This window comes from Colius striatus, chromosome 1 (assembly GCF_028858725.1).
Source record: "Colius striatus isolate bColStr4 chromosome 1, bColStr4.1.hap1, whole genome shotgun sequence".
NCBI lineage: Eukaryota > Metazoa > Chordata > Aves > Coliiformes > Coliidae > Colius > Colius striatus.
This window is the reverse complement of record NC_084759.1, coordinates 64,867,972-64,894,940: the sequence shown is the minus strand read 5'-3', so window position 1 is coordinate 64,894,940 and position 26,969 is coordinate 64,867,972. Positions and strand designations below refer to the sequence as shown.

The 26,969-nt window shown below is 38.9% G+C and overlaps 1 protein-coding gene across 1 annotated transcript; it reads left to right on the top strand.

The window, feature by feature from the left end:
- Positions 1-831: 831 nt before the first annotated feature.
- IL18R1 (interleukin 18 receptor 1) lies at positions 832-26,457 on the top strand. The gene is made up of 15 exons (XM_061988486.1): positions 832-888; positions 984-1,273; positions 1,941-1,988; positions 3,139-3,306; positions 3,778-3,923; positions 4,247-4,349; positions 5,408-5,648; positions 11,432-11,606; positions 13,077-13,230; positions 13,795-13,857; positions 16,783-16,939; positions 17,118-17,251; positions 18,514-18,675; positions 19,701-19,859; positions 23,173-26,457. Exons 6-15 carry the CDS (start codon positions 4,304-4,306, stop codon positions 23,571-23,573), a joined length of 1,692 nt encoding a protein of 563 aa, XP_061844470.1. The 5' UTR covers positions 832-888; positions 984-1,273; positions 1,941-1,988; positions 3,139-3,306; positions 3,778-3,923; positions 4,247-4,303; the 3' UTR covers positions 23,574-26,457.
- The last annotated feature ends 512 nt before the right edge of the window (positions 26,458-26,969 follow it).

Here is a 26,969-nt window from a genome sequence, read left to right as displayed (position 1 = left end):
TTGCTTGCTACAGCAGTAAAATATGCAGACAAAGACAGCTTTTTTAGTGTAACCTGCTTGCTTTACCTCTGAAGTGACAGTTCTTTTTGCTACTGGGAACTTCTACATTCCCAGCTGTCCAGGGTGGAAAAAAAAAGAACAAAAAAAAAAGAACAAAACCCCCAAGAAATAGAGGCAGATGTCACCAAAAAAGTTTTGAAGATTAAAAGGGTGATTTGAAAATAAAATAAATCCTGAAGGGGTGAGGTTTTTTTCCCTGCTGTTATCAAGAAAACATTATTTAGAAGTATAGGGAATCATTGCACAGTACATATCGAATAAACCATTCACGAGAATAAACAGTGGCAAACAATCATTTAGTCAGAAACAGTACTTCAGCAGGAAAAATGGCTGTCAGAAATCCCTGATGGAACTACAGTTCCAATACATCAACGTTTGGCTAAAAAGTAGGCTCAGCTACTAGCATAGGGGCTTATTTAGAAGTGAATACACACTCTCCTTCTTCACTAACAGAGTTACGAAATTTTTCTTGTCTTGAAACCTTACATTGCTCTCTCCCCAAAGGGGATGCCAACACAGGCATTTGAGAGACATGTTGCTACATTTCTGATCAAAGTATTGTAAGTTCACAAGTTTTGCTCTTTTACTGCACACCGTATTTTGTAACGCTTGGGGGGGGTGTGGTGTGTATTTATAGTTTGGTTTATTTGGTTTGTGGGTTTGTTTTTGTTTTTGTTTTTTTTTCTTTTGAGGGCTTTGCAGAATACCAGGAGAGAATTTATCTCTTTGCAGCTCCTCATTCTCAAAATAGACTATGCAGCTTAATGTGCACGTTCCTAAACCTCCATTCAACTTCCATCACACTTCTTGGAAAAAGTCCTGCAACGGGTATTTCACAGAAAAGCAGAGGAAGGGGCGTTTCGACTAAAGATAACAAAACACATCACCTCCTTACGCCTTTTTATTTATTTGTTTGTTTTTAGCCCGGGAAGGTTGTGAGAGGAAAGACACATTCCCCCCTTCCCGTGCCTCCTAAAAAAAAGTTGCTCTTCGGCTTTCACCCGCCTCCGGGTGACGACTCGGCACCCCGGTAAGCCTGGAAAAACTTCAACCCGCCTTCTCCTTCCTGCGGCACGGCCTCAGTCCCCGCTCTACCACCGGGCTCAGACTTTCCAGCGAAACCGTCAGGAGGCCCCGCGGTGTTCTCTCGCGCCGGGGCAGGAAGGAGCGGCGCGGCACGGAGCTCCCGGCGCGGCCGCCGCCCGCCGCGCAGGTAAGGCCCGCAGACAGCGAGGGAGAACAGGGACGGGCAGGCAGGGCGAGGGAGGCGTGGGCTGCTCGCAGCAGGTTCTCGCCTCCCTCGCTGGGAGCGGCTTGATCATAACACATCTGCGAGGATGTGTGGAGTCCCTCGCTTTGCCCTGTCAGCCCCATCCCTCCGGCTCGGCTCCAGCTGCGAGCTGAGGGGCAGCAGTCGCCGTCTGCGGCCGCGGCTCTGTCTCCGGAGCGCCCTGCTTGCCCTTCAAGTCCTGCTTGCCCCACGGTCCTGCCTCAACTCAGGCACCACTTTCCAACTCTCTACCGGGCCCATGATGTACTTTTTTCCTTATGACAGAGATGTCATAAATAGTTTAGCGCTGAAAAGGGCTTATTTCAATATACACCCACTCGCTGACATTGCACTGTCACTCACCCCGGGCTGCCCCTAGCCCTTTCCTTCACACTGAGGTGGCCTTGTAGCAGGACAAGCTCCATAAGTGCTATTGTATATAGCACCAGCCAAAGGACATGCCTAAAACATTTGTGTACCAACCCTCAAATGCCTTGTTATGGGAAGTTAATGTTTGTAGTTTTACATCGCCTTTCCATTAATGCTAATAAAATTGGATTTCTCACATCTACCTTTTTTTCTGTTTTCCTCCCTGCACTGTAATGTATAGTGACATTTGAAAAAGACTGAAATTCCACAAGAAACCATCCTGGAAGAGGTAAGTTGAGTGCTTTCCTTCCTTGACCCCAAAATGTTTGTTCAAACCATCTAGGTTAGAAGAATCTGTTGGTTTAAAACAAAAAAGAAGTCACAACCCTCTGGGACCAAATTTGGATTTCCAAAAGTGTTGATCAAAACAAGTTACTTGACCAAAATTGAGGATCAGCTTCCCTTTCATGCCAAAATCTTTTGGTGATTCTGGAAAAATGAGGAATAATTATAGTGATGCTTAAATGCACACTATTACCGAGCTCATGAGGTATCATTAATGTTACAAAACTTAAACCTTTAATTTTTAAAAAGATTTTGTTGGCTTCACAATGACACTGATTTTTAAGAAAAGTATATGTTATTAAAATTCCATCTATCACCTTGTATGAAGTTTGAAAAACATGTATAAAGCCATTGTAGCTCTGAAAATTAAAAATTGTTTTCTGACCCTTGAAGAATCTCTTTATATTAACTGACTTTCACCAAACGCATTTATCTTTTTTCCTCCCATATTTTTCCCCCTCCTAGCATTTTTTTTTAGAGTACTGCAAACCATATGGCTCAAACGTAAATACTGTTAGCCTTGAAAAGAATAATTTCAGACAAATTGATCAAGTTCAAGAGCAATGTGAAACTAAGATTAAAGACCCATGTTCTGCTTGTTATTAGTAGCCACTAACCTTAAATCTGGTTATTACTAAGTAGCTTGCATTATGCTGTGTTCAGTAATCCCTGTTGAAAGAGTGAAGGTCTCTCTGAATTCAGCAAAACTTCCACTGTGTGCTGACGTGATGTGACAACATAGAATGAGATTTAGAATTCAAAATCTGTTGATAAATGATTTTATCTTTGTGTAGAGGATCACAGTTTTGTAGTTTGCAACAGCTGTTTTTCTTCTGACTGTGATAGGGTGAAAAATGAAAAGTAAATTCAAGAAATGAAAATAGAGAGGCCTTTCTTTCCTTGTAAAGTGCAGCAGCTGGAATTCCCATGTGTAGAAGGGAACTGAAACCAGGTCCGAGGAGTTTACTGTATGACTCTTTAAAATTGCTTGTTGCAGTACTTGGCATCCAACTTCTTTTGTTTTCTAAATCTGGATCTGCCTACAAGTGAATCTGAAAAAGGAGATGTGAAACAGTCCTTTCTTCTCTTTACAGTGATTTATGGGATGACAGCGTATTTGTAATGAAAGATAAGAGAGGGAGAGCTGCTACGGATTTTGATATCATTGTGGAATATTGCTGGAAATGCAGTAGCCACCTTCCTCTAGGTCCTTTACATCAAGGGAAGTTTCTGACTAAATCTCAGGGCAGTGTCTTACAACAGTAAGTATGTACTTTCTCAGATTGCAGGAGGTTTAGGTAATAAAACCAAAGAAACGTAACGCTAACGAGATTTCTTTTGGCAGCTTTCTATGAAATATGTCACATGTGTGTCATTTATCTGTGAGTATTTGGGTCAGTGACTAAGCAAGGTTGTCTGTCTTGGTTGCAGGGGTTGAACCAAACTTATTATGCCTCTAATCTGTCTGTTTTGTAAATAAAACTGAGACTCTTATGACTGGCTCTGCCTTTGGTTTTCAGTATAACCTGCTGTTCTGAGGAATCTCAGAGAAGGTGCTGATGTTATTTCCATTTGTCTTTGAAAACACAGTTGACTACATATAAAGCGATTGAATACGAGCTTCTTCATTTCTCCTCTCCCTCAGTGGAAACATTACCGCTCTCAGGTGATGTATTTTGCTTCCATATACAAAATTGCCAGAAAAAATTATAGCTCTTTTTGTTTCCTAACAGGCTCAAAATTAGCCATCAAGATGTCCAATCTGACAACATTGTGCGGTTCTCATTGAAAGCAAGGGAAGTTTCTACCACATGTTTCTACAAGGTCTTGCAAAGTTTATACTCTTTGTGGAGAAAGAAAAGCACTGTCCTCTGCTGTGGTAGGTGTCTAATGGCTTGGGATCTAAATTTGAGTGCTTCTATAAGATTGTCAGTTTAATCAGAGATGTGAAATACATCTAGTGAGCAAGAAAATAGAGGAAGGCAACCCTGGAGTGCTACCTGAATTTAAAATAAATTTGCCAGGAAAAGTCTAGAAACATTACCTGATGATGGAAATAGCTGTTATAATAATAAAAAAAAAAAGGGTAACTTTCCATTTGTAAAGCATCTTCAGTAGCAGGCAATAGTTACACTGCTCATGTGCTGAAAGGAATCACTGTGCTTGTGATGAATTGTGAATCTATTTTTCTTGGATTTTTAGAACAAGCAAGAAAAAATAGTTTCATTTTTCTGGAGAAGTGAGAAGTAACTTAAGAAAATGACTCTGATTTTTTTTTTGATGTTTGTCATTGAAGCTGCCACTGGTAAGTATAAAATCTTCATTTCAATGGTAGAATCTTCAAAATATTTGTTGAATATGTGGCATCTTCCTAACAGTTGCTTAGAGTGGGGCAAGGTTTGTATGTTGCAACTAAGAACAAAACTTTAGACATTTTGGCAATCTCAGCCCAGCTCCAGCTAGGAAATTTGGTCAAAAATACCGAAAGTATGAAATGAAAAGAGTAGAGATGCTTCCTGGAGACACCTGTTGATGTGTGGAAGCATGGCTGTATGAACAGGCACAGCAAGGAAGGGAATGAGTCTGCTTCTTTTTGGGCCATTCAGAAATGTGACTGCAAGAGCTGCTAAACAACAGCAATCTGTGAGAACCTCAGGAAAACTAGAAGACTTATTTTTTTTTACTATTAATACTAGATCATGGTCCATTTTCTGGATTTCTTTGACTTCTGTATGCAAATGTTCATTTGTGAAATTTGAATAGAAAAGTAGACTTTGAGACTACATATTACACACATGATCTCCTTCCAGGGTAACTTTCCTAAAGATATCTGAAGTTTTTAAGAAATCTAGTTCCATATTGATTTTGTTTTGATCAAGAAGGTAAGAAAAGGTAAATGTTAATTGATAGGATCTCTGCTTCCATGTCAGTTGGCCTATTCTGAGGATTAGCCATATTTCCTCAAGTTAAACCATACCTGAAAAATTTCTCCTTTCCCCTTCCATTTGTGGCAACTGCTTTACAGTAGAGTGAGACCAGATTCTGCCATTTTTCCCCATTTGATTCTGACATTGTTGGACCCACGTGAAAGAAAGTTAGGGAAATGTCTTTTTTTTTTAACTTAATTTTATTTCTATTTTCTTTTTCCTTCTGGTTTTGCCTGGGTAAGGTAGAATAAAGACTTGGAAAAAACCTGAGTTTTTCAGTTAAGTATTGCTGGAATAAAGAAATACTGCCAAACCACGGTGCTGAAAGAAAGTTACTTTATAAAAGACCAGCAAATCACTTTAAAGTCAGGCTAATGCAATTTCCTGAAATAAGTACTTGGCTTCCTAATGTATTTTTTTTCTTCATTTTCTGAAGAGAAGCTGTGTCCCCTTCGTGCCTCCATTGATGTGCTAGAAGGGGAATATTTTTTCCTTTGTTATCTTGAGTCAATGCAAGAACATTTTCAGGAAGAAGCATACACAATAAACTGGTACAAAGAAATTGCTGGAAAGCAACAACTGATAAAAGAAAGCCACAGAATTGGTTCCCAAATGAATTTTCTGGAGTTTTGGCCAGCTGAACTCAGTGACTCTGGGAATTACTCTGTCACTCACAGGTGAGTACAGAAGCCAGTGGGTGAACATCTTGCCTTTGCACTTGCCTGCGAAGAAGGTAATTTCTTTGTCTTACTTTGCATTGCTTGTGGCAAATGTACAGGGGCAGGGAACTATGTTAACTGTGGTGTCATTTTCCATAGTGTTTCACAGTAACTATCCAAGCAGGCCTATGATATTTATGAATAACTAGAGGCAACTGCAGCCTTTTAAAGGTTCTGTAAACCTTTTGATAAGGCAGGTGACATTTCTGCTCATTTGTGATTAATTACTTAAGCAAAATGAGTGATAGGCAACCCTTCTGTCCACTGACAAGCGAAAAGGACAGTAGTTTTACTTACTGCCAAGTAAAAGGAAACATTTGCTCGTCTTCTGTTCTTCCTTACTGTGTTGACTGGATCTTGTGCTATGATGCCTGGCAAGTGGTCTAATTGTATAGCAAAGTAATAAAGAGTGATGTAGCTGAACTCTGTCTTCTAGACAAACCTTTGCATGCTTAGAGCTGTTCAAAGAATAAATTGAATAACTGGATTTGATTTCTCACAGCTGCAGAACATATGAGTCAAAGGGAGAAATAGAGGTGGGCCTCAATTATTTGATGGTAATCTTCATTAGATCACCATGAAAGACTAAAGGACTAAACTAATTTGCACCAAAACTGTGATTCGGCGTTTACAACTAAAGCAATAATTAATTTTAAGCAGATCATTTTGCATGTAATGATTTGTACTGTTCTCCAGGTAATACTTTGAAGGTTCTTGTCTGGTTCATAAAGGTTGCAGGACCACAGATGCTGAAAAATACTCTCCATATTTCTCTAGTAACATTGCAGATACAGATTTGATAGTTTACAGCTCAACTTCAATTGTTAACTTCCAGGTTAACTTGGAAGATGAAAACTTCATGGTTTTTTTTTCCCTTATATTGTTATTGTTATCATCTTGCTGATACTATTTTTGAAAGTACCAAGGCACAGTGTGTGAAATATAATAAATGAAAAGTCTGCTGGTAGAATACTTCTTCTGTGTTTACCTGATTGTATTTTTTTAGTTGTAGAGTCCTCTTTATCAAAGAGTAGGTAGAGCTTGAGAAAAACTTTACTTATGTACATTGAACCTAATTTTAAGAGAATTATCTTTAGAGGTGATGAGAATGGTAGTGTTGGCTAGTTCATTGTACAACGTTGTGCAAAGGCGATGTGTTATTGAGTATATATGTCTATCTGAAATAGCACAGATGAAGCCAGCTGCTTCGTTTTGGTGTACAAGGGTTAGCATTAGATAATACCTGACATGGGCTTGTCTGTTGTCGTCGACTTGTACTTTTCATATCAAATCAGAGTTTAGCTTTAAATTTTGGCTTCATTGATGGCCTTGCTATACAGTCAGTTCACTAGATATGGTGCTAAAAAGCCATTAAGTCTAACTCTATTGCCAGCACCTAACCAGTGGTATGCACTGTGTGCTCTGACTTACTTTGACACTGGAAAGGATAGGTGTAGAGCATACCCGACTCCCCAGGCTACTGAAGGAGACTCTCATAAATAAGAAATCTAAAATAAAGAGAGGAAAACTGTGATAACTCCAGCCTTAATTCACGATCCTTTTGCTTTTGTGACTACTTTTAAGACTTGGAGTAATGACAGTAAATCCATGGTAAATGAGAATTCTGTAAAATGAGTATGAAATAAATGTAAATTTCAAAGCCAAGGAGAGCAGCCTTATGTATAGAAGAAGGTGACAACAGGAAAAGACTTTAAGTAAAACTATTAGGATGAAGTTTGTTAAAGTAAGTGTTCTCTGAAAACCACAAAAATGTAGGAGTCCTTTGTGAAATATCTTGATTTTCTGATTTGCTTAGGAAAGATACTCAGAAGAAAGGTTTGGATTACATCAGAGCATTCATTTGGAATTAAGAGGTGTGATTTTTCTGATTTTTTTTGTTTCATTTTCTAGGACTATATTATCCTACTACATTTTAAAACTCAGTTTTGAATAAAAGTGATTTTATTTTGGAAAAGAAAAGATTATTAGTGAAAAGAATATATTTTGACCACTGAAACATGTTTTGGTTTGGTTTTGTTTTTCCAAATTTATTTCTGTTAGGGCCGTACAGGTACTGATTTTGTGTTAGGACCATACAAATACTAATATCTGTTAGGATCAGAATGAAAACACATGCCAGAGTCTTGAAATCTTGTGTGGGATCTCATCACAAGCCTCACCACTGGAACAATATGCATAAGGGAATGTTTTTCATGGTGTTTTAATGAGATCTTGGGCTTCGTTTATATGATGGTCCTCACTACTGGCAAACATACTGAAGCAGTTACATTTTGGCAACTACAGAAGATTCTTTACAAAACCAATTTTCTTCAGAAACAGAGGACTTTCAGTCTCTATTGATAGGGAAAAATCATGGGCTATTATGACCTTCTGAATTGGCTTAAGATTTAATAAGGATGAGAATTAGAGTGGAATTAGTTTCATTTCAGAGAATTTGTAATAGGTTAAAAGTTTTGGTTTTGAAAGCAGACATTCCAAGTATTTTTTTATTTTATCTTTTTTCTTTCCAACTATGTAATTTAGAGACAAGTATTTGTAAGCTGTGTAGGAAGTGGTTTTCAGGGTGCTTATAACTGCTTAGGCAGTTTTAGTGAACAAAGTTTCAATTAAATATACTGCAGATTTTTTACAACAGTAGGAGAACAGATGTTGACAGATTTTGCAAACTAATTACATTAGGGCTTTTTTTTTTTCCTGATCTGTTACAACTGACAACATACAAGAAGCCAGAGGTGAAAATTATGTAACAATGTATTTGTGATGTATTCTCTACTTTCTTTTTGACTTGGAGAAGAACCAGAACTTTTCCAGTTAGAGCAGAGTGTCCGACTGAGACATAGCATAGACAGTTAAAGTGGGCGTATGTGCGTGTTGCTGTGTCAGAACAGTAAACTTAGGATATAAATTCAATGATCAACAGACATCACCTGTAAGCCTGAGTGTATCCATCTTCAGCAGTGTTTCTTAAAAATAAAGGATGGGAATGGTAAGCAGAAAAATCGTGACACCCGTCTTTGGCAGGATTTCTAATTTATATGGGTTTTTTTGTAGCCTGTCTCCTGTGGTTATCAAAGAAAAAGCCTGAATACAAAAAGCAGGTCATCTGTTTGCTCTGTGTTGGTGACACTGAAACTGAGAGAACTTGCAGGTTCCTGAACAAAAACGGAAGTGCAGAGATCTGTGATAAACACGTGATATATTTTAAGATCCTAATACTGCTCACTTCTTCAAAGTGCTTAGATTAGTTGAAAACAGTGGGAACACATGTATTTAGAATTAATGTTGTAGTTTGGAAGGCAGATTAAGAGTTTCTTGCAGTAGATTGAAATATTGTGATGACAGCATTTGGTTGCTGTGAAATAGCTAAGGGATGATTTAGAGATTGCTGTGTATCCAGTAAACTTAGTTTGTATTCTCTAAGGGCTTTCACTTCCCTCCATCCACTTCTGAGTCAAGCTAGTTTATGTTATTCCTCTTTGGTGCGTTTGGTGGGGGTTGTTGAAAGGCTGTTAAACCAGAGATGGTTTTGTTTCCCACAAATTATTACTAAAGAATCTGAGCAAGTGAAAAAATAGGATAGAAACATAACAACTTGGATATTACAATACAACCTAATGCTTTGTTGTTGTTGTTGAAAATCATGTAAATGGCAGACAACTAGAAATTAGATTAGCCAAATTCATCTTAATTTGCATTGGTATGATTTTGACACCTTCCAGGGAGCAGTTTCATGCCAGATTTTGGCTCATCAGGTATAGTATCTTGATCCACTTTCTTGAAGCGATTTCATCAAATGTGATCACAGAGGAAAGCCTCTTCTGTGGAGGGAGTGTGCTCATGAGAATATGTGTCTTTATTGATCCTTTTTGTCCATCTGCTGAATCTAGAGGGTAGAATCATGTGTTTTTTATGGTTAGATCTGTAATTGCTTCTCCAGCAGTATTCAGATATTCGTGTGATGCCTAAGGAATCACACAGACTTGGTGGAATTAATTAGAGCTAATGTTTATGTCTACACCTAAACTTATCTTTGGTACCTTTACCTTCATGGGGAGAGAGAGGCTTTTCTAGGGCACAGGTTATCTTGTCCTAAACCAATCATATAAAATAGGTCATATAAACTGCACTCTAAAAAGGTGACTGTTTACTGTGTTCCAGCTTCTGACTGTGATTGCTAGCTCTGATTTAAATGTGTAAATGTGTTGTTGCAGAATAGGTGAGAAGGACTCTACCCACCCTGAATACCCATGCCATCACATCTCTGATGGAAAGTTTTGATAAGGGTTTTCCTGTTTATGACACAATAGTTAACGAATTGAGGAACTAAACCACTGTGTTTTGATTTAGATAATCAATTGCAATTGTGAGTAATGAGTTATTCAAGTGAAAAAAGAGAACTTGTGTAGGCTGAAAAAGGGTTACAATGTGAAGAGGGCAAGAAAATGCGTAAATAAGTCTGTTTTGGGAGCTTTAAAAGGAAAAAAACCCCACAAGCCCGAATTAAAAACTTGATTTAAATTCATGATATAAATGATGCCCTAATAGTCCTACTGGGTCTTTATAACAGTAAAAGACGTGACCAGTCAAGAATGGTGTGTTAGGTGATAAATTTGTTAGGCTTGCTTCTCCATTTCAACTGCTTTGTCCCCTTAGCTGTTCTTATCAAAATGATTCTCGACTAGCTTCAGTTCTCCTGGGAACAATTTCTTTGTTTTTTGTTGGAGACAGAAAGATTCAGACATATTTATGAAGATATGACTGATACCAGAAGGGAGTGCTCTCTCATTGCTGCTTTTGTTTTGTCAGACCCTACTTGTTAAGTAAAAAATGACAGCTTTTTGCAGTAATAGCAAAATCTCACCCATTAATTTACAGCAGCATACGACATTCTCTTAAGCCCCAACTTTGCCAAAGTTAGGCCAGCTTTGCTAAACTTAAGCTAAAAGTACTCCAGCTTCTTTTCCCTTGCTAGTCATGTGTTTGGACATATCCAGCAATGAAAGAACTCACAGCTACAATCCGATTCTTTTATAGATTCTGCATGAGACATGGTGACTGCTGCAGAAACAGGAGTTACTGTCTCTTCCAGGCAACCTGGGGTGGCTGGCTACTGTAGTCCTCTGGACAGTGAGACTGAAAGACAAAGAAACGATTCCTTCCAAAATTCCTTGTTTTCTAGACATGCTTGAATCCCTGAGTCATTCTGTAGTTCATGAGGCTTAAGTAGTTTAGGAATATTTCCAAAATGTCAGTGACTATCTGCACAGTATCAAACAATTAATAATGTTGCTTTGTGAACTGTAGCAGAGTTGACAATCATATATTTTGGACATATTTTACAAATATATTTTTCAGTTAATGCTTTAAACCTGAGCAGTGTGTAGGACATAAACCCTGCAAAATCTGAACTGAGGTCTTAAAACTATTCTAGTCATTTGTGACCAGACATGATGTCACTAATTGTTGCATCATTGTTCTATTCAATATAACATGTATTGTCATATTTCATAGGTATAATTGTAGTGTCAAATGCCTTGTGAAAGATGATTTAGGTAAGAGAACCTCTTTTATTATGGGAAATAATATGTATTAGAAGTCGGAAAAGTAATAAAGGGGAACATAATTAATTAAGTCACTGTAGATGTACCTTTAACCTAACAAGCTATATTCCTTTAAAAAGCTTCTACAACTAATGTTACCCTTTTTTTTTTTTTTCATAGCAGTGACAAAAATCTTACAATTCAAAAGTGGACCTTGAATGTACTTGAAAGAAATAAAAGCAGCTGTTTCAACAAAAATCATTTAACTACAGAAATTAAAACTGCTGGAACTGGTCATTCACTGAAATGCAGTGATTTGTCTGTCAATGAAAATGACAGCATAACGTGGTATAAGGTAATTACTGAAACAGTGTCAACCAGATCATTTGCTATAGAAACAAAACATCTGACTGCAGGAAAAATAAGTTATCAAACAAATTCTTTAGAAGCATCTACAAACCTTGTAAAGATTTAATTTCTCAGGTGATTATGAGAAAAGCCTTTAGACACATATACAAAAGGATGTTTTTCTCTGCTGTCAGATTTGTTAGAAAAATGTACCTGTAACCATAAATTATTAATAAACTGGTAGTTTGGAATGATAAAAGTTCTGATGCTTGTCTGTTTGCTGATTTAGCCAGCAGCTACTTTAGTCAGCTGCTACTTTACCAATTCAGATATTACTCTGACACTAAATGAAGAGCCAAGGTGTTTGGTTTATATTTGACATGTGCTTGTAAAGCAATTGCAGTTTTGCCATTTTTGAACCTATTTTGCAAAATGTGCAGTTCTGTTCATTTTAGGCAAATCACTAGTCTTCTATGTAACAGCTTTTGTCAGAGTATAGATGGTAGTTGTGTAAGCACTTGTAACTGTTGGGGGTTGTGCTCAACCATCAGATGAAGCATCCTGAATAGGTTTCTTCTACGCCATTCCTATGCATAGCCTTGACCAATTCTCCTTGTTACTCTCAGGTGTCCTGGTTGGAGTAACAGACCTTGTTGACTCCATGTTGAATCAATTTCAGTAAGGGATTTTTTGGCCACTTAAGTACAGGCCTCTGGATTCTGCCTGGCAGAATGAGCCACAGCCCTGTTGGCTTGTCCTTTGGGGCTTGGGAGGATACGACCATTGATGGATAGGGCCGTAAGTGGTTATGATTTCATTAGTAAAGGACCATTCCCCAGAGTAATTGCTGTCATGGCTAAGCTAAGTATACCAATGCCTAATATTTTAATGCCTAATATCATGTGTGACAGATGATGGAGCCATCCTTGCACTTAAAATATCCTTTGGTGCTTGATCAAGCAACAGACTTTAAAGCCTTCCTATCTCATCCTAAGCTGAGATAAAACAGGGATGGTTACACATACCTTTTCTATAAGAGCCTGGTAATAAGAATGTGCATTCAGGAAATGTCTGTTTGCTGGACAGTTGCCTTCTTGATCGGAGCAGAACAAAATAACACTGTTCTCACAGACTATTTCACTTAGCATGTGCTATGAATTAAAAGAACCCTAAACCAACCAAAGTTTGTTTTGGGGGATAGGGAGAGTAAATGAAAATGAGCCCAACTCTTGACACCTTCTGAGATGGATACTCTTCCTATTGTTGAGGCATTTTACTTTAACCTGGAAACTCCTTATAATTCTAGACTACTTTTGGCCCTAAGCAGTTGGCACCTACAGACCCAAGCCCAAGTGACCATAAATGTCACTGAGATGGTGAAAGAGTGACAATAACCATTCAAAAAATCATTTTAAACTTCTGTAAGGTTTTTAATACGTGTGCTACAGAATAGTATTTTCTGTCTTTATTGATACAGGACTGTAAGAACTATGAAAATGAAACAGAGCGAGAACTGGATTTTAAAGTCTTAACATTACAACACTCTGGGATATATACCTGTAAAATTTTAATCAATCATCAAGGAAAGATTTACCATAGCACAAATACAATTAAGCTGGTAGTAGAAGAAGGTAAGAAAGCTTCAGGAAATTTTAAAGCATGGTTTTTGGTTCCCTTTACTATGTAAGTTTTTAAGTATATTCCTCTTTTGATAAATATATGTAAGGGTGGTCAAATCTGGTAATCTGAATTCATTTGAAATAGCTTAAAAAAAATTAAAAAGCAACACTGGAGGTTTATATGACATATTACTAGTTATAAAAATTTGTTTAGTATGTTTTCCCTGCAGAGGTTTTTGAGGGCTTTTTTGGTTTTTTTCATTTCTTTTTTTTTCAAAATTAGCTGCTGTAAATCACACAAACTCACCAAGAGTTCTGGGGAAGAGTGCTTCCAACCTTTGTAAATTATATATGTATGTATGTGCAAAAAATTCAACAGGACAGACTGTGTTTTAAACTGTCCAATAATGCCAGAGTCCAGATTTTCTTCTTTGAATTAAATGGAATGCATCATTTTTATACTCAGATGCTTGGTTTAGAAACAGATGTTAGGTTTAGAAATAAAGCAAGTGTGCAATTTTTGCTAGGGTAGGATATAAGCTATTAGTTGAATAGCAATATTTCTTTGTGTTTTAGATGCACCAGAGGCTGTAACTTTGGAAATAGTTGGACGTGATGAAGAAATTGAAACAGAAATAGGTATGAAATCAGTACAAGAGTCTTTGTGGTGGCTACTGCATAGATATGCTTTTGTTCTGATCTCTTTATGGTTGATGGTCTGGTTAAGTGTAATCAAACTAAGATTTGTCTGTGCACTCTCCTGGATCTGATCCATCCTCACATCTGGTTGTTTTGCCTAGTATATTCCACGATTCATGTACAAATACACTAAATCTACCCATTTACAGATGCAGAAGCTGAGGTTTCTGCTGTGACTAGCCTGAAGAAGAAAGTGGTGGTGATGATAAACCATCTCTCCATGGCTTTCTTTTGTTGACAGATTTCTGTGGATCAATGTGTGATAGATGTCCATTTTGTTCAGCAAAGAGCAATAATGAGTAATCCCCTTAATTCCTAATGCAGTTGAGGGCACTATTCTGCAGGGAAAGGAGAATTGTAAGGGCTCACAGCCCTGGCAATGTGAACATGAAATCTGTTACTGCTGCAAATAATTGATTATATTGTCAAAAGCCAAGACCTTAACTGGGCTTCTAGCTGTGAGTAGGTTAGATAACATGTTCTGCAGCCTTCACACAGTGTTGGACAGGATCCAGGATTTTGTGTTTGAGGCTGTAATTAATTTTTAGAAACAGAAGTTTATCTGTCTTTTTCCTCTCCTGTGCCTGAGGGATTCTCCTTTCTGTTTTCCTAGTCCTTCTTTTCAAAGTCTGGAAGATCATATTTACCTTCTCTGTTGCTCATATGTGTATCTCATCTGCTCAGGCCAACCTCAGATGCTCATTTACCTTCTTTCCTACAAATACCAGTGGGTAGGGCCTTTTCCCAATGATAGTACCCTAATTCTATGATGCCTCATGTCTTCCAGCTTCCCAGCACACTCTTCCTTCACAGTTCTTCCCATCTACTGTGCTTGTCTCAACCCTTAGACCAGAGAAGGATTCAGCATCAAACAATTATGAGCCACTTATCTTTCATCCTTTATGTGCCATTTGATAAGCCAAGTCATCACCTGCTGGGTGATGAGACAGATGGCATGGTGGAGAGTGAAGAGAATTTTGGATGAGCTATGTCCATAGTCTTTCAAACCTGTCATTGTTTATGTGATGTTACAGAATCACAGAATGGTAGGGGTTGGAAGGCACCTCTAGAGATCATCCAGTCCAGCTCCCTTGCTAAAGCAAGTTCCCCTAGATCAGGTCACACAGGAACATGTCCAAGTGGGTTCTGAAAAACTCCAAAGAAGGAGACTCCACATGCTCCCTGGGCAGCCAGCCTGTGCCAGGGCTCCCTCACAGCAAATAAATTTTTCCTTATGTTTAAGTGGAACATTTTGTGTTCCAGTTCCAGCTTCTTTCTGTTACCCCTAGTCCTATCACTGGACACTACAGGAAAAAGTACTACCCCATCCTCTTCACATACACCTTTTAAATACTTATAAGTATTGATGAGATCCCCCCTGAGTCTCCTCTTCTCCAGACTAAACAGCCCCAGTTCCTGCAGCTTTTCCTCACAAGAAAGATGCTCCAGTCCCCTGATCATCTTGGTGGCCCTGCACTGGACTCTCTCCAGCAGTTTCCTGTCCCTCTTGAGCTTGGGAGCCCAAAACTGGACACAGGACTCCAGATGAGGCCTCACCAGGGCAGAGTAGAGGGGGAAGAGAACCTCCCTCGACTGGCTGGCCACACTCTTATTAATGCATCTGAATGTTCTGTAGTATTTCCCCAAAAATAGCTGTTGTGTTTGGTGAAAAGGCAAGAGTGCAAGGTGGATGATACTAGAAATTTATGTCAATCTGTACAATAGCTGTTGTGTTTGGTGAAAAGGCAAGAGTGCAAGGTGGATGATACTAGAAATTTATGTCAATCTGTACAACTGTGATTTCTAAGATTTGAATCTCAGATGTGCAGATTGTTGGCTGAATCCTGCTTCAAAGGCTCTTAACCAGTCCAACTAGAAGAGTCCACTCTGATAAGTCTTGAGAAGTCAGCTTGTAATGTATGCCCTTAGAGAGCTCCTGTGCAGGCCTAGTTTGTGCCTTTTGTGGCTCATTAAAAAGGCTTTCTGGATGTGTTCCCTGGAAATTATGCTTGGCATAGCCTAGAAATAGTGATGTAAAGTTTCAGCTAACATCAGGTCAAGAATGTATAAACTAAAATGCTTTGTAAGTCATCAAATCTCACATTCCAGAGCTGCAGCCTTTTGCTTTTATTTTCCCAAGTTTACAGTTGTCTTTTTAGTTTTACTTTTTCTTGCAATTAACTGGACTCTGTTACTGGACTTCCTGTCAGTTCCAATTAGTGTTTTGAAATGGTACAAATTAGCAGATTCGTGATTTGTGACTTGTTCGTATGTTCAGGATTATGCTGATTTCCAGGTGTGGTACTGGAATGAGAGTTTTGTCTATGAGACTTCAGCAGGGGGTCTAATAGTTTTGTTTTTACTGAGTAATAATGTATACTTTAGCTATTATAATCTATTGGTTGTCATTCCAATTACTACTCAGTTGCTTTAACCTGGCCTTGGAGCACTAATGATAGGAAGTCCTCTTCTGTTCTCTGCCTGCAAAACACAATCTAGTTCATGGACTCATATAGTATCTTGAGTTTGAAGGGGCCCACAAGGATCATGGGGGTCCAACTTCCCTTACTTCTCTAAAGGCTGAAATTCTGTGGCTTGTTTAAACTCTTTTTGCTGTAACAGTTTATCTGAGAGAAAGCAGTGAAAGGACTATCGCTCTGCAACAACTTGCAGCAGAGACCTGTGCATGGCTGATGAAGGCATCACCAGTACAAATGGAACACCTACAAAACATCATGCAGGGGCTACAAAGTCCAGAATGGAACACAGCTGACAGGACTCATTGCCTGGAAAGCTGACATTTTACTGTACTGTGAACTTGAATGCTACTTCTGACTACATCTTCTCATGTTATGCTTTGTTTAGGTAAAGAAGAGATACTCAACTGCACAGGGTTCTTGGGTTATTATATGAGAGAAGATGTCAGCCTCTACTGGTTAATTAATCAAACATTTCCAGCAAAATGCACAGGTATCCTAGAGAATGACCCTTCAATATGTGAAGAGGAGTTCAATAAATTACAGTAAGTTTCCTGAAAATACTACATTTTTGTTTGTGTGTGATAATGACCTGCAAATTAAAAATAAAATGCCACAACCCTCAGTCTGAGGTTTTTTTAGAACCTTTTCCTCAAAATCTGCGTCTCAACTGGTTGTAGGTTTCTGTATGGATACTGTTGCTAACACCATTCCTTGTTGCAGGTTGGGAAACAAGTTCTATGTCACCAGGCTACTACGGATTAAAAAAGTAACAGATGAGGACATGCATCATAATTTCACCTGCATGTTGCAAGCTAATGAAAGAACACAAATAAAAGTAGTGAAACTGAAGAATGGTATGGTGTAATTTATGAGTCATATTTCTCATACATATTATTAATTGTGCTAGCCTTAATCCTGAGGGCAGAGTACTGATTTCACAATGTATCTCCAAATATATCTGTGTGGTTATGAAGGCTCTGGTCCATTTAGTACTGGACCTAACAGTCCCCTGAGTAATTCCCTCCTCCTCTGAGACAAAGGCATTTCTGCTAGAGCAGCTGTGTGAGGGCTCTGTAGTTCTGCTGCTGCTATGGACTCAGTTGGAGAGGCTGAGCTATGTTTTGGCTGACAGATTCCTGGGTGGCATCTTGTCAGATCTCACGGCTGAGGGTTCCCTGTGCTCTTCTCATCAGATTGGTGAGAACATGGGGGTTAATCACAACTTGGTGCAACTGTTTGGATCACTTTGTTTATTAAGCATTTATTTCTGAAATGAAAATCTGATGTTTTGGTTGTTTTTTTGTGGGTTTTTTTTGTTTGTTCGTATGGGTTTTTGTTTTTTTCTTGGAAAGATCAATACAAAAATTCCTGGTAATTCCTGAAATGTCCTGGTCAATGGTTTCTCTCTTGTCAGGGACTCTATCCTTCTAGCTATGGACCCCTACCATATAATAGTAGTTCATATATATAGTCCAGGAGATTCATGGCAAATTGGCATTCTTTTTGTGTTTTCCATCTCTCTCAGAACTTTCCAAGCTTTACTGGGAGGAAATATACAAAAGTAGACTAGTCAAATGTAATGCATATAATAAAGCAAATTGTATCTAAACTACAATGAACATGACTTGACAGTACCTTCATAAAGACTTCACAAAGGGTTAAAAATCTATATTTGGAAGTAAAAGACAAAAAGAACAGAATAATAATTAAGAAAAACACTAGAAACAGAAGAGAAAATAAAATCTGGTCTTTTAAGAGATTAAAGGGGACATCGAGGAGAGCTTTGGATGGACTGAGACAGTAACAAGAAATAATATAGAACCTTGAAGAAAACTCATAAAAGTGAGTGATCGCCAGTGTCTGTGCAGTTAATTTGTGGTTGTGAAGGGTGTGTGAGATCGTTTCTTTGGTTTTTAGAGTAATCCATGTTCTGTAGTTCTCTTCCATTCTAGGACAAATGACATGCGTATGTGCTTGAGGTGTTTGCAGGAAAGGGCTCAAATCAACATCGTGATTACTAAGGATGATTTTAAGATGCCTTCAGTACTGAATACAGTAATCTTGCCATATAATACTCTTTGCTGAGGCTATAATTCCCTGTGTTTCTGTTTTACAGGGAATATCCAAGATCTGCCTGTGCACATATTTACGACTGGAATGGTCCTTGCTGTACTATTTCCATGTGTTGCTGTAGCTGCAGTGTTTGTCTGTGTCATGTTTAGAGTGGACTTAGCTCTGTATTATAGGAACATATGCAGAAGAGATGACACTGCTGGAGGTATATCTTGGTTAATGCTGATGTTGAAATGTGTATTGATTGAAAAAATAGTTTCTGGTAGGTTCTATAAAACAATTATCTTTGAGGAAGAGACAAAAGTAATCCAGAAATTTTGTGCCCAGAAACAGTGAAAAATATGCAAAATAAAACTTGATGGTCATCTGCTAAAGTGAGCAAAAAAACACAGTGAAGAAGCTGCCTCTGGAGCAGGTAGTGGAAGGGACATGATTATATGTTCTCTGTTCTGTTGTATTCTTCATCACAAAAGCTGATGAAGGTGGAGAAGTTTACAATAATCTATCTGTAAAGAGAAGGAGCACTCTGGAGTTGTCAGATAGGCAGAGTGACAGAAATTTGTTTTCACCTTACTGAAGCCATTCAGTGAGGTGAAAGTTAAAATGCCTGTTTGACTGCAGAGGCCATTGCAATGTTTAAAAGTTTGTCACTAAATGCACCTTAGGAGAGCAGGAGGGGACACTACCAGTATCTTACCAGGCAACATCGTGGTGACCTTCGTTTAAGGAATAAGCCTGACAGTTACCCAATTCTGGCTGTAATTTTTCTGAAAGTTGTGGTGTATATACATATATACAATTGCTGTATGTATGTACCTGATTTTCTTAGCCCTCCTTAGTCTCTGGATCAACTTGAATATGTCTAGAATAAATTGCAGTGGTTGGAGATTTCTCAGTATTGGGTAGATGTAATTTTTTTGCTTCCTTTCATTTTCTTGATGATGAAAGATGTGACATTAACTGCTTAAATTAATCCAATGTTTTTTGAAGACTGTTATTGTAGAAACGATATGTTATTTTCAAATATTTGACAAGTACAATCAGAATCTTCTGTATCAAATTTGAATCAATTCAGGATATTTTGTTTGAGGACTTTCTGGGTTATCAAAGGAAAGAACAGGAGTTTCTAGATGCTTTGCCACTGAGATAGTAACTTTGAAAACCAGAACAGTGGTTTAGCTACTGCATTTCTAATGGTTGCTGAAAAGATGATTGGTGGTTTCTTTCCAGATGGAAAAGAATATGATGCATTTGTGTCTTATCTAAAAGACTGCATTTCTCCTACTGAAGAAGAGAGAGAATTTGCTTTGAAGATATTACCCATGATATTGGAAGAAAACTTTGGGTACAAGCTATGTATATTTGAAAGGGATGTAACCCCTGGAGGAGGTCAGTATAATAAATATTCGTGTCATTAAATAGGCACATCATTTTCACATGAAGGTAAAAGTCTATATTTAGGAGTTCTGTCAAATACACTGTGCATTGAAATGCTACATTTTTCATTTAATCTGGACTAGGTGCATGCAAAGTTCGTATGCACAGATTTTATATATTTTGTAGATATATTTGTATCTATATATTTATATAGAGCTGCACACATATCTTTAGTTACACAGAACCAAGATGCATAGATGAAAAAGATAGCGTGGAGAAAGTTGAGAACACAGATGTCAGATGTTTCACAGTAATAGTGCTCTTGCCCTGCTTTTGCTGAGAGCAAGTGATTAACTTGCACCTCCTGCACAGAGCAGCTGATGTCTGTGGTACTATTTGTTCTCAGGTAGCTTGTTGTGGTGGTTTAGCCCGATGTCCACCAAGTCATAAAATCACTCCCCCACCTAAACTGGACAGAAGAGTGAGAGAAATATAAGAAATGGCTTTTGATTTGACATAAGGATGGAGAGATCACTCAGCAATTAGGGTCACGGACAAAACAGACTCAGGGAGAAAAAAGTTTGATTTATTAAAGAAACAATAAGAACAGGGAGATGAGAAATAAAATCATTTTAAAAACACCTCCCCCCACCCCTCCCTCTTCCCAGGGCTCCCTTTCCTTCCCCTTCAGCAGTGCAGGGTATGGGGGACGGAGGTTGTGGTCAGTTCATTACAAATGGACTTTGCCACTGCTTCTTCTCAGGAGGAGACCTCATCACATTTCCCACTGCTACACTGTGGGGTCTCTCCCCACAGGAGATAGTCCCTCATGAACTTCTCCAGCATGGGTCCTTCCCATGGGCTGAAGCTCCTCACAAACTGCTCCAGCATGAGGCCTCCCACAGGGGCAGCTCTTCACATACACACACACACACACACACAGCTCCAGCATGGATCATCCACTGGAGAACAGTCCTTCAGGGACAGACTGCTCCTGCGTGAGTCCCGGACAAGATCACAAGTCCTGACAGAAAACCTGCTCTGGCAGGGATACCTCCCCCATGGACTCCCAGGTCTTGCCAGGAACTTGCTCCAGGATGAACTCCCCAAGGAGTCACAGCCTCCTTCAGACATCCACCCACTCCAGCATGCGGTCCTCCATGGGCTGCAAGTGGATTTCTACTTCCCAGTGGCCTCCATGGACTGCAGGGGGACAACTTCCTTCACCATGGTCTTCACCACATATCACAGGGGAGTCTTTCTTCCAGAGCCTAAGCACCCTCCTCCCCCTCCTTCTCCACTGACCTTGGTGTCTGTGGAGATGTTTTCGCATTCTCACTCCTTGTTGCTGCTTCAGTTTTGCATCTGCGCAACAACTTCTTCTCCTTCTCAAATATGTTATCACAGAGGCATTACCTCCAACACTAATTGGCCAGGCCTGGGTCAGCTGCAGGGTCCAGCTTCAAATTGACTGGCCCTAACCCTGTGAGCTACAGGGGAAGCTTCTGGCAACTCTTTGTTCAAAGAAGCCACTCCCATAACCCCCCGCTACCAAAAAACCTGTCCCAGGCAAAACCACTACGCGCGTATGTTTGCTGTATCTTCAGTGTGATGGTTGAAACCATTTTTTGGAATATAATTGATGCCATAACAAAATAGAAATAAGAACATGGAATTTTGCTTCTCTAAATGGCCTATGGATAGATGGTCTTTTGCAGATGCTTGGAAAAAAAAAATACTGGGGCATTCCATTTAGTCCAAAGATCTAGTTGAGGAATAGGATTTTGTTATTAAAAACACAGAACAATATAGTCAGTCAGCCTTCTTAACAAGGCTGTGAATCGTGTCTCCTTGTATCCATTCCTGACATATTTTACTAACCTGAGAATTTCCACAGGTCTCCCGAGCCTTTTTTTTCCAGTTATTCTCCCTCCTTATTAAGAGAAGGCTTTTTTAAGTGTTCAGTCTGATTGTTTCAACAGTTTTAGCTTATTTCTTTACAATAGTTGTAATGTATTTCCTTTTCTCTGTTCTGATCCATTGTGAATATGGAAAACAGAGTATTTTCTTCTATTTACAGGAGCCTTTGGTGTGTTGTAATACCCTTGTCAGCCTCCTTCCCCTCTCACTTTTCTTTAGGTTACTCCTGCAATTTGCTTTGCCTTTGCCTGCAAGGCATGTTTTCGAAATCCCTGGTTTCTGTAGACCTTGTCCCATGGTGCTGAAGGAAACATAGCAAGTTGTGCATGAGAATTTTGGTGTATGGATGTTTCAAGAGTATCACCGTTTGATTTATCATCACTGATTTTGAATTTGATTTAATTTGTTACTTGTAATTATAAAAGTCATGGACCTGAAAGCCAATTGGAACTCATACTGTCATCATATGCTAGTCTTCTCAACCTTGGATTATGGATTGAGAAGTAACCAGTATACTTCTCAATATATATGGGCATTTGGTGGCATAAAGGAAGTAGTAACTTGAGAATTACTGGATATTTGTAGAGAGATTGCTGCTGGTGTATTTCAGTGGAATCACTCCAATGGCATCTATTATGAAAGAGATGTCTGGTTGGAGGGAAGTAATTTTTGCTGTTGCCTTCTATCTATATGATTACTGACAGACAGCTGTACAGGGTAGCTGGAGATTGTATGTAGGTTTTTTTCTGCTCCAGAGAACAGGCTTTGGCCTTACCTAAGCTCAATTTCACAGACTCTTAATCTGTAATGCATGTCTGAAGAAGGGCAATGAGGCTGGTGAAGGGTCTGGAGCACAAGTCTTATGAGGAGTGGCGGAGGGAGCTGGGATTATTTAGCCTAGAGAAAAGGAGGCTGAGGGGAGACGTGATCACTATCTGCAACTATAAGAAAGGAAATTGTAGCAAGGTGAATGTTGATCTCTTCTCCCATGTAATGAGTGATAGGAAGAGAGGAAAGAGCCTCAAGTTGCACTATGGGAGGTTTAGACTGACTCTTAGGCAAAATTTCTTCACTGAAAGAGTTGTCAAGCATTGGAACAGGCTGCCCAGGGAAGTGGTGGAGCAGCCATCACTGCAAGTATTTAAAAGACATGTACATGAGATACTGAGGGACATGGTTTAGTGGTAGACACGGCAATATTAGGTTAATGGTTGGACTGGATGATCTTAAAGGTCTTATCCATGCAGAACACTTAAATGCTTCTCTATTAATCTCTTCAAATAGACAGGATGCTTACATGCTGTCACTTTATAAGGGGAACATTTTAGGTACATGTGTGATTGTTAAAGGATAAGTTGTTTCAGTGCCAATTTAGTTTAATAACACATTTATCTTTAATTTGCAGCCGTTGTTGATGATATCCATTCATTCATTGACAAAAGCCGAAGATTAATCATTATACTGAGCCAGAACTACGTTTCTGACAGAGCCATATATGAACTTGAGAGTGGACTGCATAAAGCCCTAGTTGAAGGAAAAACTAAGATCATATTAATTGAATATATGCCTATAAATGACTATGATTTCTTGCCTGAATCACTATCTCTTTTGCCATCAAAGAGAGTTGTGAAGTGGAAAAAGGATAAATCTCTTCCCACGAATTCCAGATTTTGGAAGAACCTTCGGTACCTGATGCCAGCGAAACCTACCAAGATAAACACCAAAGGGCACTATTATAATCTTGGCCAAAGCTCAGAAGGGGCTCAACCACAAACTGAGGGCTGTGACTTTAATACAATTGTATAACAATTCTGGAGACAGAAGATGCTGCAGGGAACTGCACATTTTGCTAGCTAATAGAAAACAAACTACACATGTATTTTGAGAAGATAGTGTTCAAAAGAGGCCAAGTCTGAGATCTGAGAAGAAGAATGTGGAAATTGTTATAGTGGCTAGGATGATATTAACCCCAATATTAAGTGCTATCCCAGAGAGAGTTTCCTCAGGAATCTGCACAAGAAGCAGAAAATTAGTTCTGCTTAGGACTTGCCACATGGCATGAAGCATAATGCAAAACATTTTTATTTTACAATTTCCAGTAATGTAGAATGATGTAAGTTACATTTTCGTACTTTTGAGACCCCTCAATATCAGTATTTGAAAAGTATTATTATTTAGGTGCTCTTGGTTTTGTATTTTTTTATTTCCTAAGAATCTTGCTTGGGAGCAGATTCAAGTGGCTTCTGCCCTAGAGAACTTGACATGCAGGCTTTGCACAATGTCAAGCACAAAAATGAGGTGAAAACGGAGGTTAGAAAGAGTAGTGCAGGTTTGATCAGGCTAACAGTATTCAATACTGAGTTCTTTGTGGTCCAGAGAAGCCAAGTGGGAGTGATTTGGAGGAATGGTAAAGACTGTTTCCAACCTCCTGTTTCACTGAGAATTCTGTAAATGCTTATTCTGGCAGAGAGAAGAGTGGGGTGGGATAGAGATAGTATTTTGTTCATGGATACTGCTGTCTACATTATACCCTAAGCAGCCTTCTGCTGAGATGATGTGAAAATTAGGTCTTTGCTATGTACAGATGCTCCTAACCCTTTTGAATACTGATACGTAGTATTATCATTTGAAAAACAGACTTAGTAATGCCATTCAAAACCATGGTAATGCTCCTTTATTACTAGCTGCCTGGCAGAACATATCAATCTGACATAAATTTCTCGACAAAATTGAGCCATATTTCCTCTTAGTACCCATGGGGAGAAATCAATGGAGAATCTATTTGGTCTTCTCTCAGTTTGCTAGGAGACCATCAAAACTCAGCCCATTCTCAGCATTGTCTTGCATTCAACTAATACTAGTTCTGAAGAGTCATCTCTTTGACACTGACAATTCATGCAACTGTAGCAGAGGAACTCTGTTACCTTCCCAGTGCACTTGAGAACATAAATGGAGTGCTGGGTGCCCTGGCAATGTCCCAAGATTCATTGTAATGAAATACTTTGCCAAATGTCTTGTAATCAAGCATAGTTGGGACATAGATGTTCAGGTAAAAGTATAGGCTAAATGTGGATTTACAGAATGGAAACAACATGGTTGCCAGGTTTGCAGATGAAAAGGGATAAGGCACACATCTGTGCTGTCATAGAATCAGAATTGTTTCAGCTGGAAGAGACCTTTAAGATAATCGAGTCCAGCCTTTGTCCCAACCCTAACAACTACTAGACTATTTCTCTCAGTACAACATCCCTCCGTCTCTTAAACACTTCCAGGGATGGGAACTACCTCCCTGGGTAACTGTTCCAATGCCTGACAACCCTTTCAGTAAAGAAGTTCCTCCTGATATCCAGCCTGAACCTCCACTGATGCAACTTGAGGCTATTTCCTCTTGTTCTATTGCTTGTTACTAGGGAGAACAGATCGACCCCTGCCTTGCTACAAGTTCCTTTCAGGTAATTGTAGAAAGCAATAAGGTCTCCCCTGAGCCTTCTTTTCTCCGATTCCTCAGCCTTTCCTCATGAGACATGCTCCAACTCCTTTACTAGCTTGGTAGCTCACCTCTGCATTCTCTCCAGAACCTCAATGTCCTTCTTGTAGCGAGAGGCTCTCTTTCTGTCAGCAAGGTGAATAGCTATTGAAAAATTATACTGAATCAGAAGCCATTCTCTGGCTTAAGCTTTTACTGAAGAGGATTTCTGCTCTGTGGATACATATGTCTTGGCATTTCCAAATCCTTCAAAGGACTCAGTTCTTCTCAACCAGTGTTTCCTGTGATTATAATATAATTTGATAATGTGATGTAACATTCTCCCGAAGGACTTAACAATTGCTCCTACTTCAAAAGTGCCATTGGATATACTGGGCATATCCATTGCTTGGCCAAACACTTGACAAAAAAGTCATTAACTTTCCTGGTACTTAACTGAGTTGTTAAACTTGCTCCTTATCCACTGCTTCTCTCGTGCACATGTCAACATGTTGCCTAAAAACACAAAGAAGTCAAATGTGTTGTACTACACGTGTGAATATTGATAGTGCATGTGATTTATTAAAAGCTCTGGTCTGAGCCTACCCTCCATGAGAGTCAGATAGTATAAACTGAGATTGAATTTGGCATGAACGACCCTCACCTCAGCTTGGAGAGATATATGAGTGCATATACCTGCTGTATCTTCTGAAGCTGTACCCTGAGGATTGCAAAACCATACAGAATTTCACTGTGCTGAGATTTTACAGAAGAACAGAGGACTACACATAAGGAAGACTGAAAGTGAAATGGCATTAACTCTGAAGTTGTTGAAATGCCAGTGAAGCAGGCAATCAGATGTAATACAGTGAAGTACTCAGTAGCTGTAAAAGGGCAAATATTTGTGCACAGGATGGTATTGTGGCACAGTCATTTAATCTGTATACCTAATCCTCACTGCCTATGCAGTGATAAAGGGAGACAAGGGAAATTAAGGACATGCATACTCATATTAACACCAGATGTTGTTATTATTGCTCTTATACCCTGAATTCCTGACTTTATTCTGGACTTGGAAGTTCCTGTTTTCTGTTTACCAGTCCCTAAAGAGAAAAGGAGCTGCTAATATGACTTATGGACTGTAGTTGTGTTGATTTGTCTGATCATATAAGTGTCAGTTTATAAGTGAAATAACACAAAAGTCAGTTTGAGGTAATGGATTGTTTCAGTGATTTATATTACTTTTTTCTTTTGTTTTATTTTTGCACTTAATAAATCTTTTTTCCCCCCCTCCACATCTGTGGCTTCCATTTTCCCTGAAGTTAGACAGCAGTAAGAGTCCAAAATTAAACTTATAGTGAGAACAAAAAATGCAAAAAAAAGCAAAAGTGTGGTTAGACCTGTTCTCCACAAGCGATAAATGTCTCATTTGTACTGTAGATTAATTTAAGCAAAGTCAAATCCAAACAAGTGATTGGAATAACTAATTTCCCACAGAAGGATGCAGGTTGGATCAGTGAAGACAGAGCTGATGTAAGTCACTGGGCTTGGAAGATTCTCATCATCCTTGCATGTACTATAACACAGTAGTGAATGTGAGAGCATAGTCTGTATCTGCGTTTTTTTTAGTGTTCCTAGGTAACCACTTTCTACCACACACAATGCAGCCTGCAAGAAAAAAGTGTATTAAAGTCTTCTCGTCTATTGATAATTTGAATATGAATGTTGGGAAGAGG

Excerpts from the sequence above, each read along its gene's own strand:
- IL18R1 (XM_061988486.1), top strand. The coding sequence starts at position 4,304 with ATGACTCTGATTTTTTTTTTGATGTTTGTCATTGAAGCTGCCACTG. Across the intron at positions 13,858-16,782 it reads AGAAATTGAAACAGAAATAG|GTAAAGAAGAGATACTCAAC; the intron begins GTATGAAATCAG and ends TGCTTTGTTTAG. Across the intron at positions 18,676-19,700 it reads AAGAGATGACACTGCTGGAG|ATGGAAAAGAATATGATGCA; the intron begins GTATATCTTGGT and ends GTTTCTTTCCAG.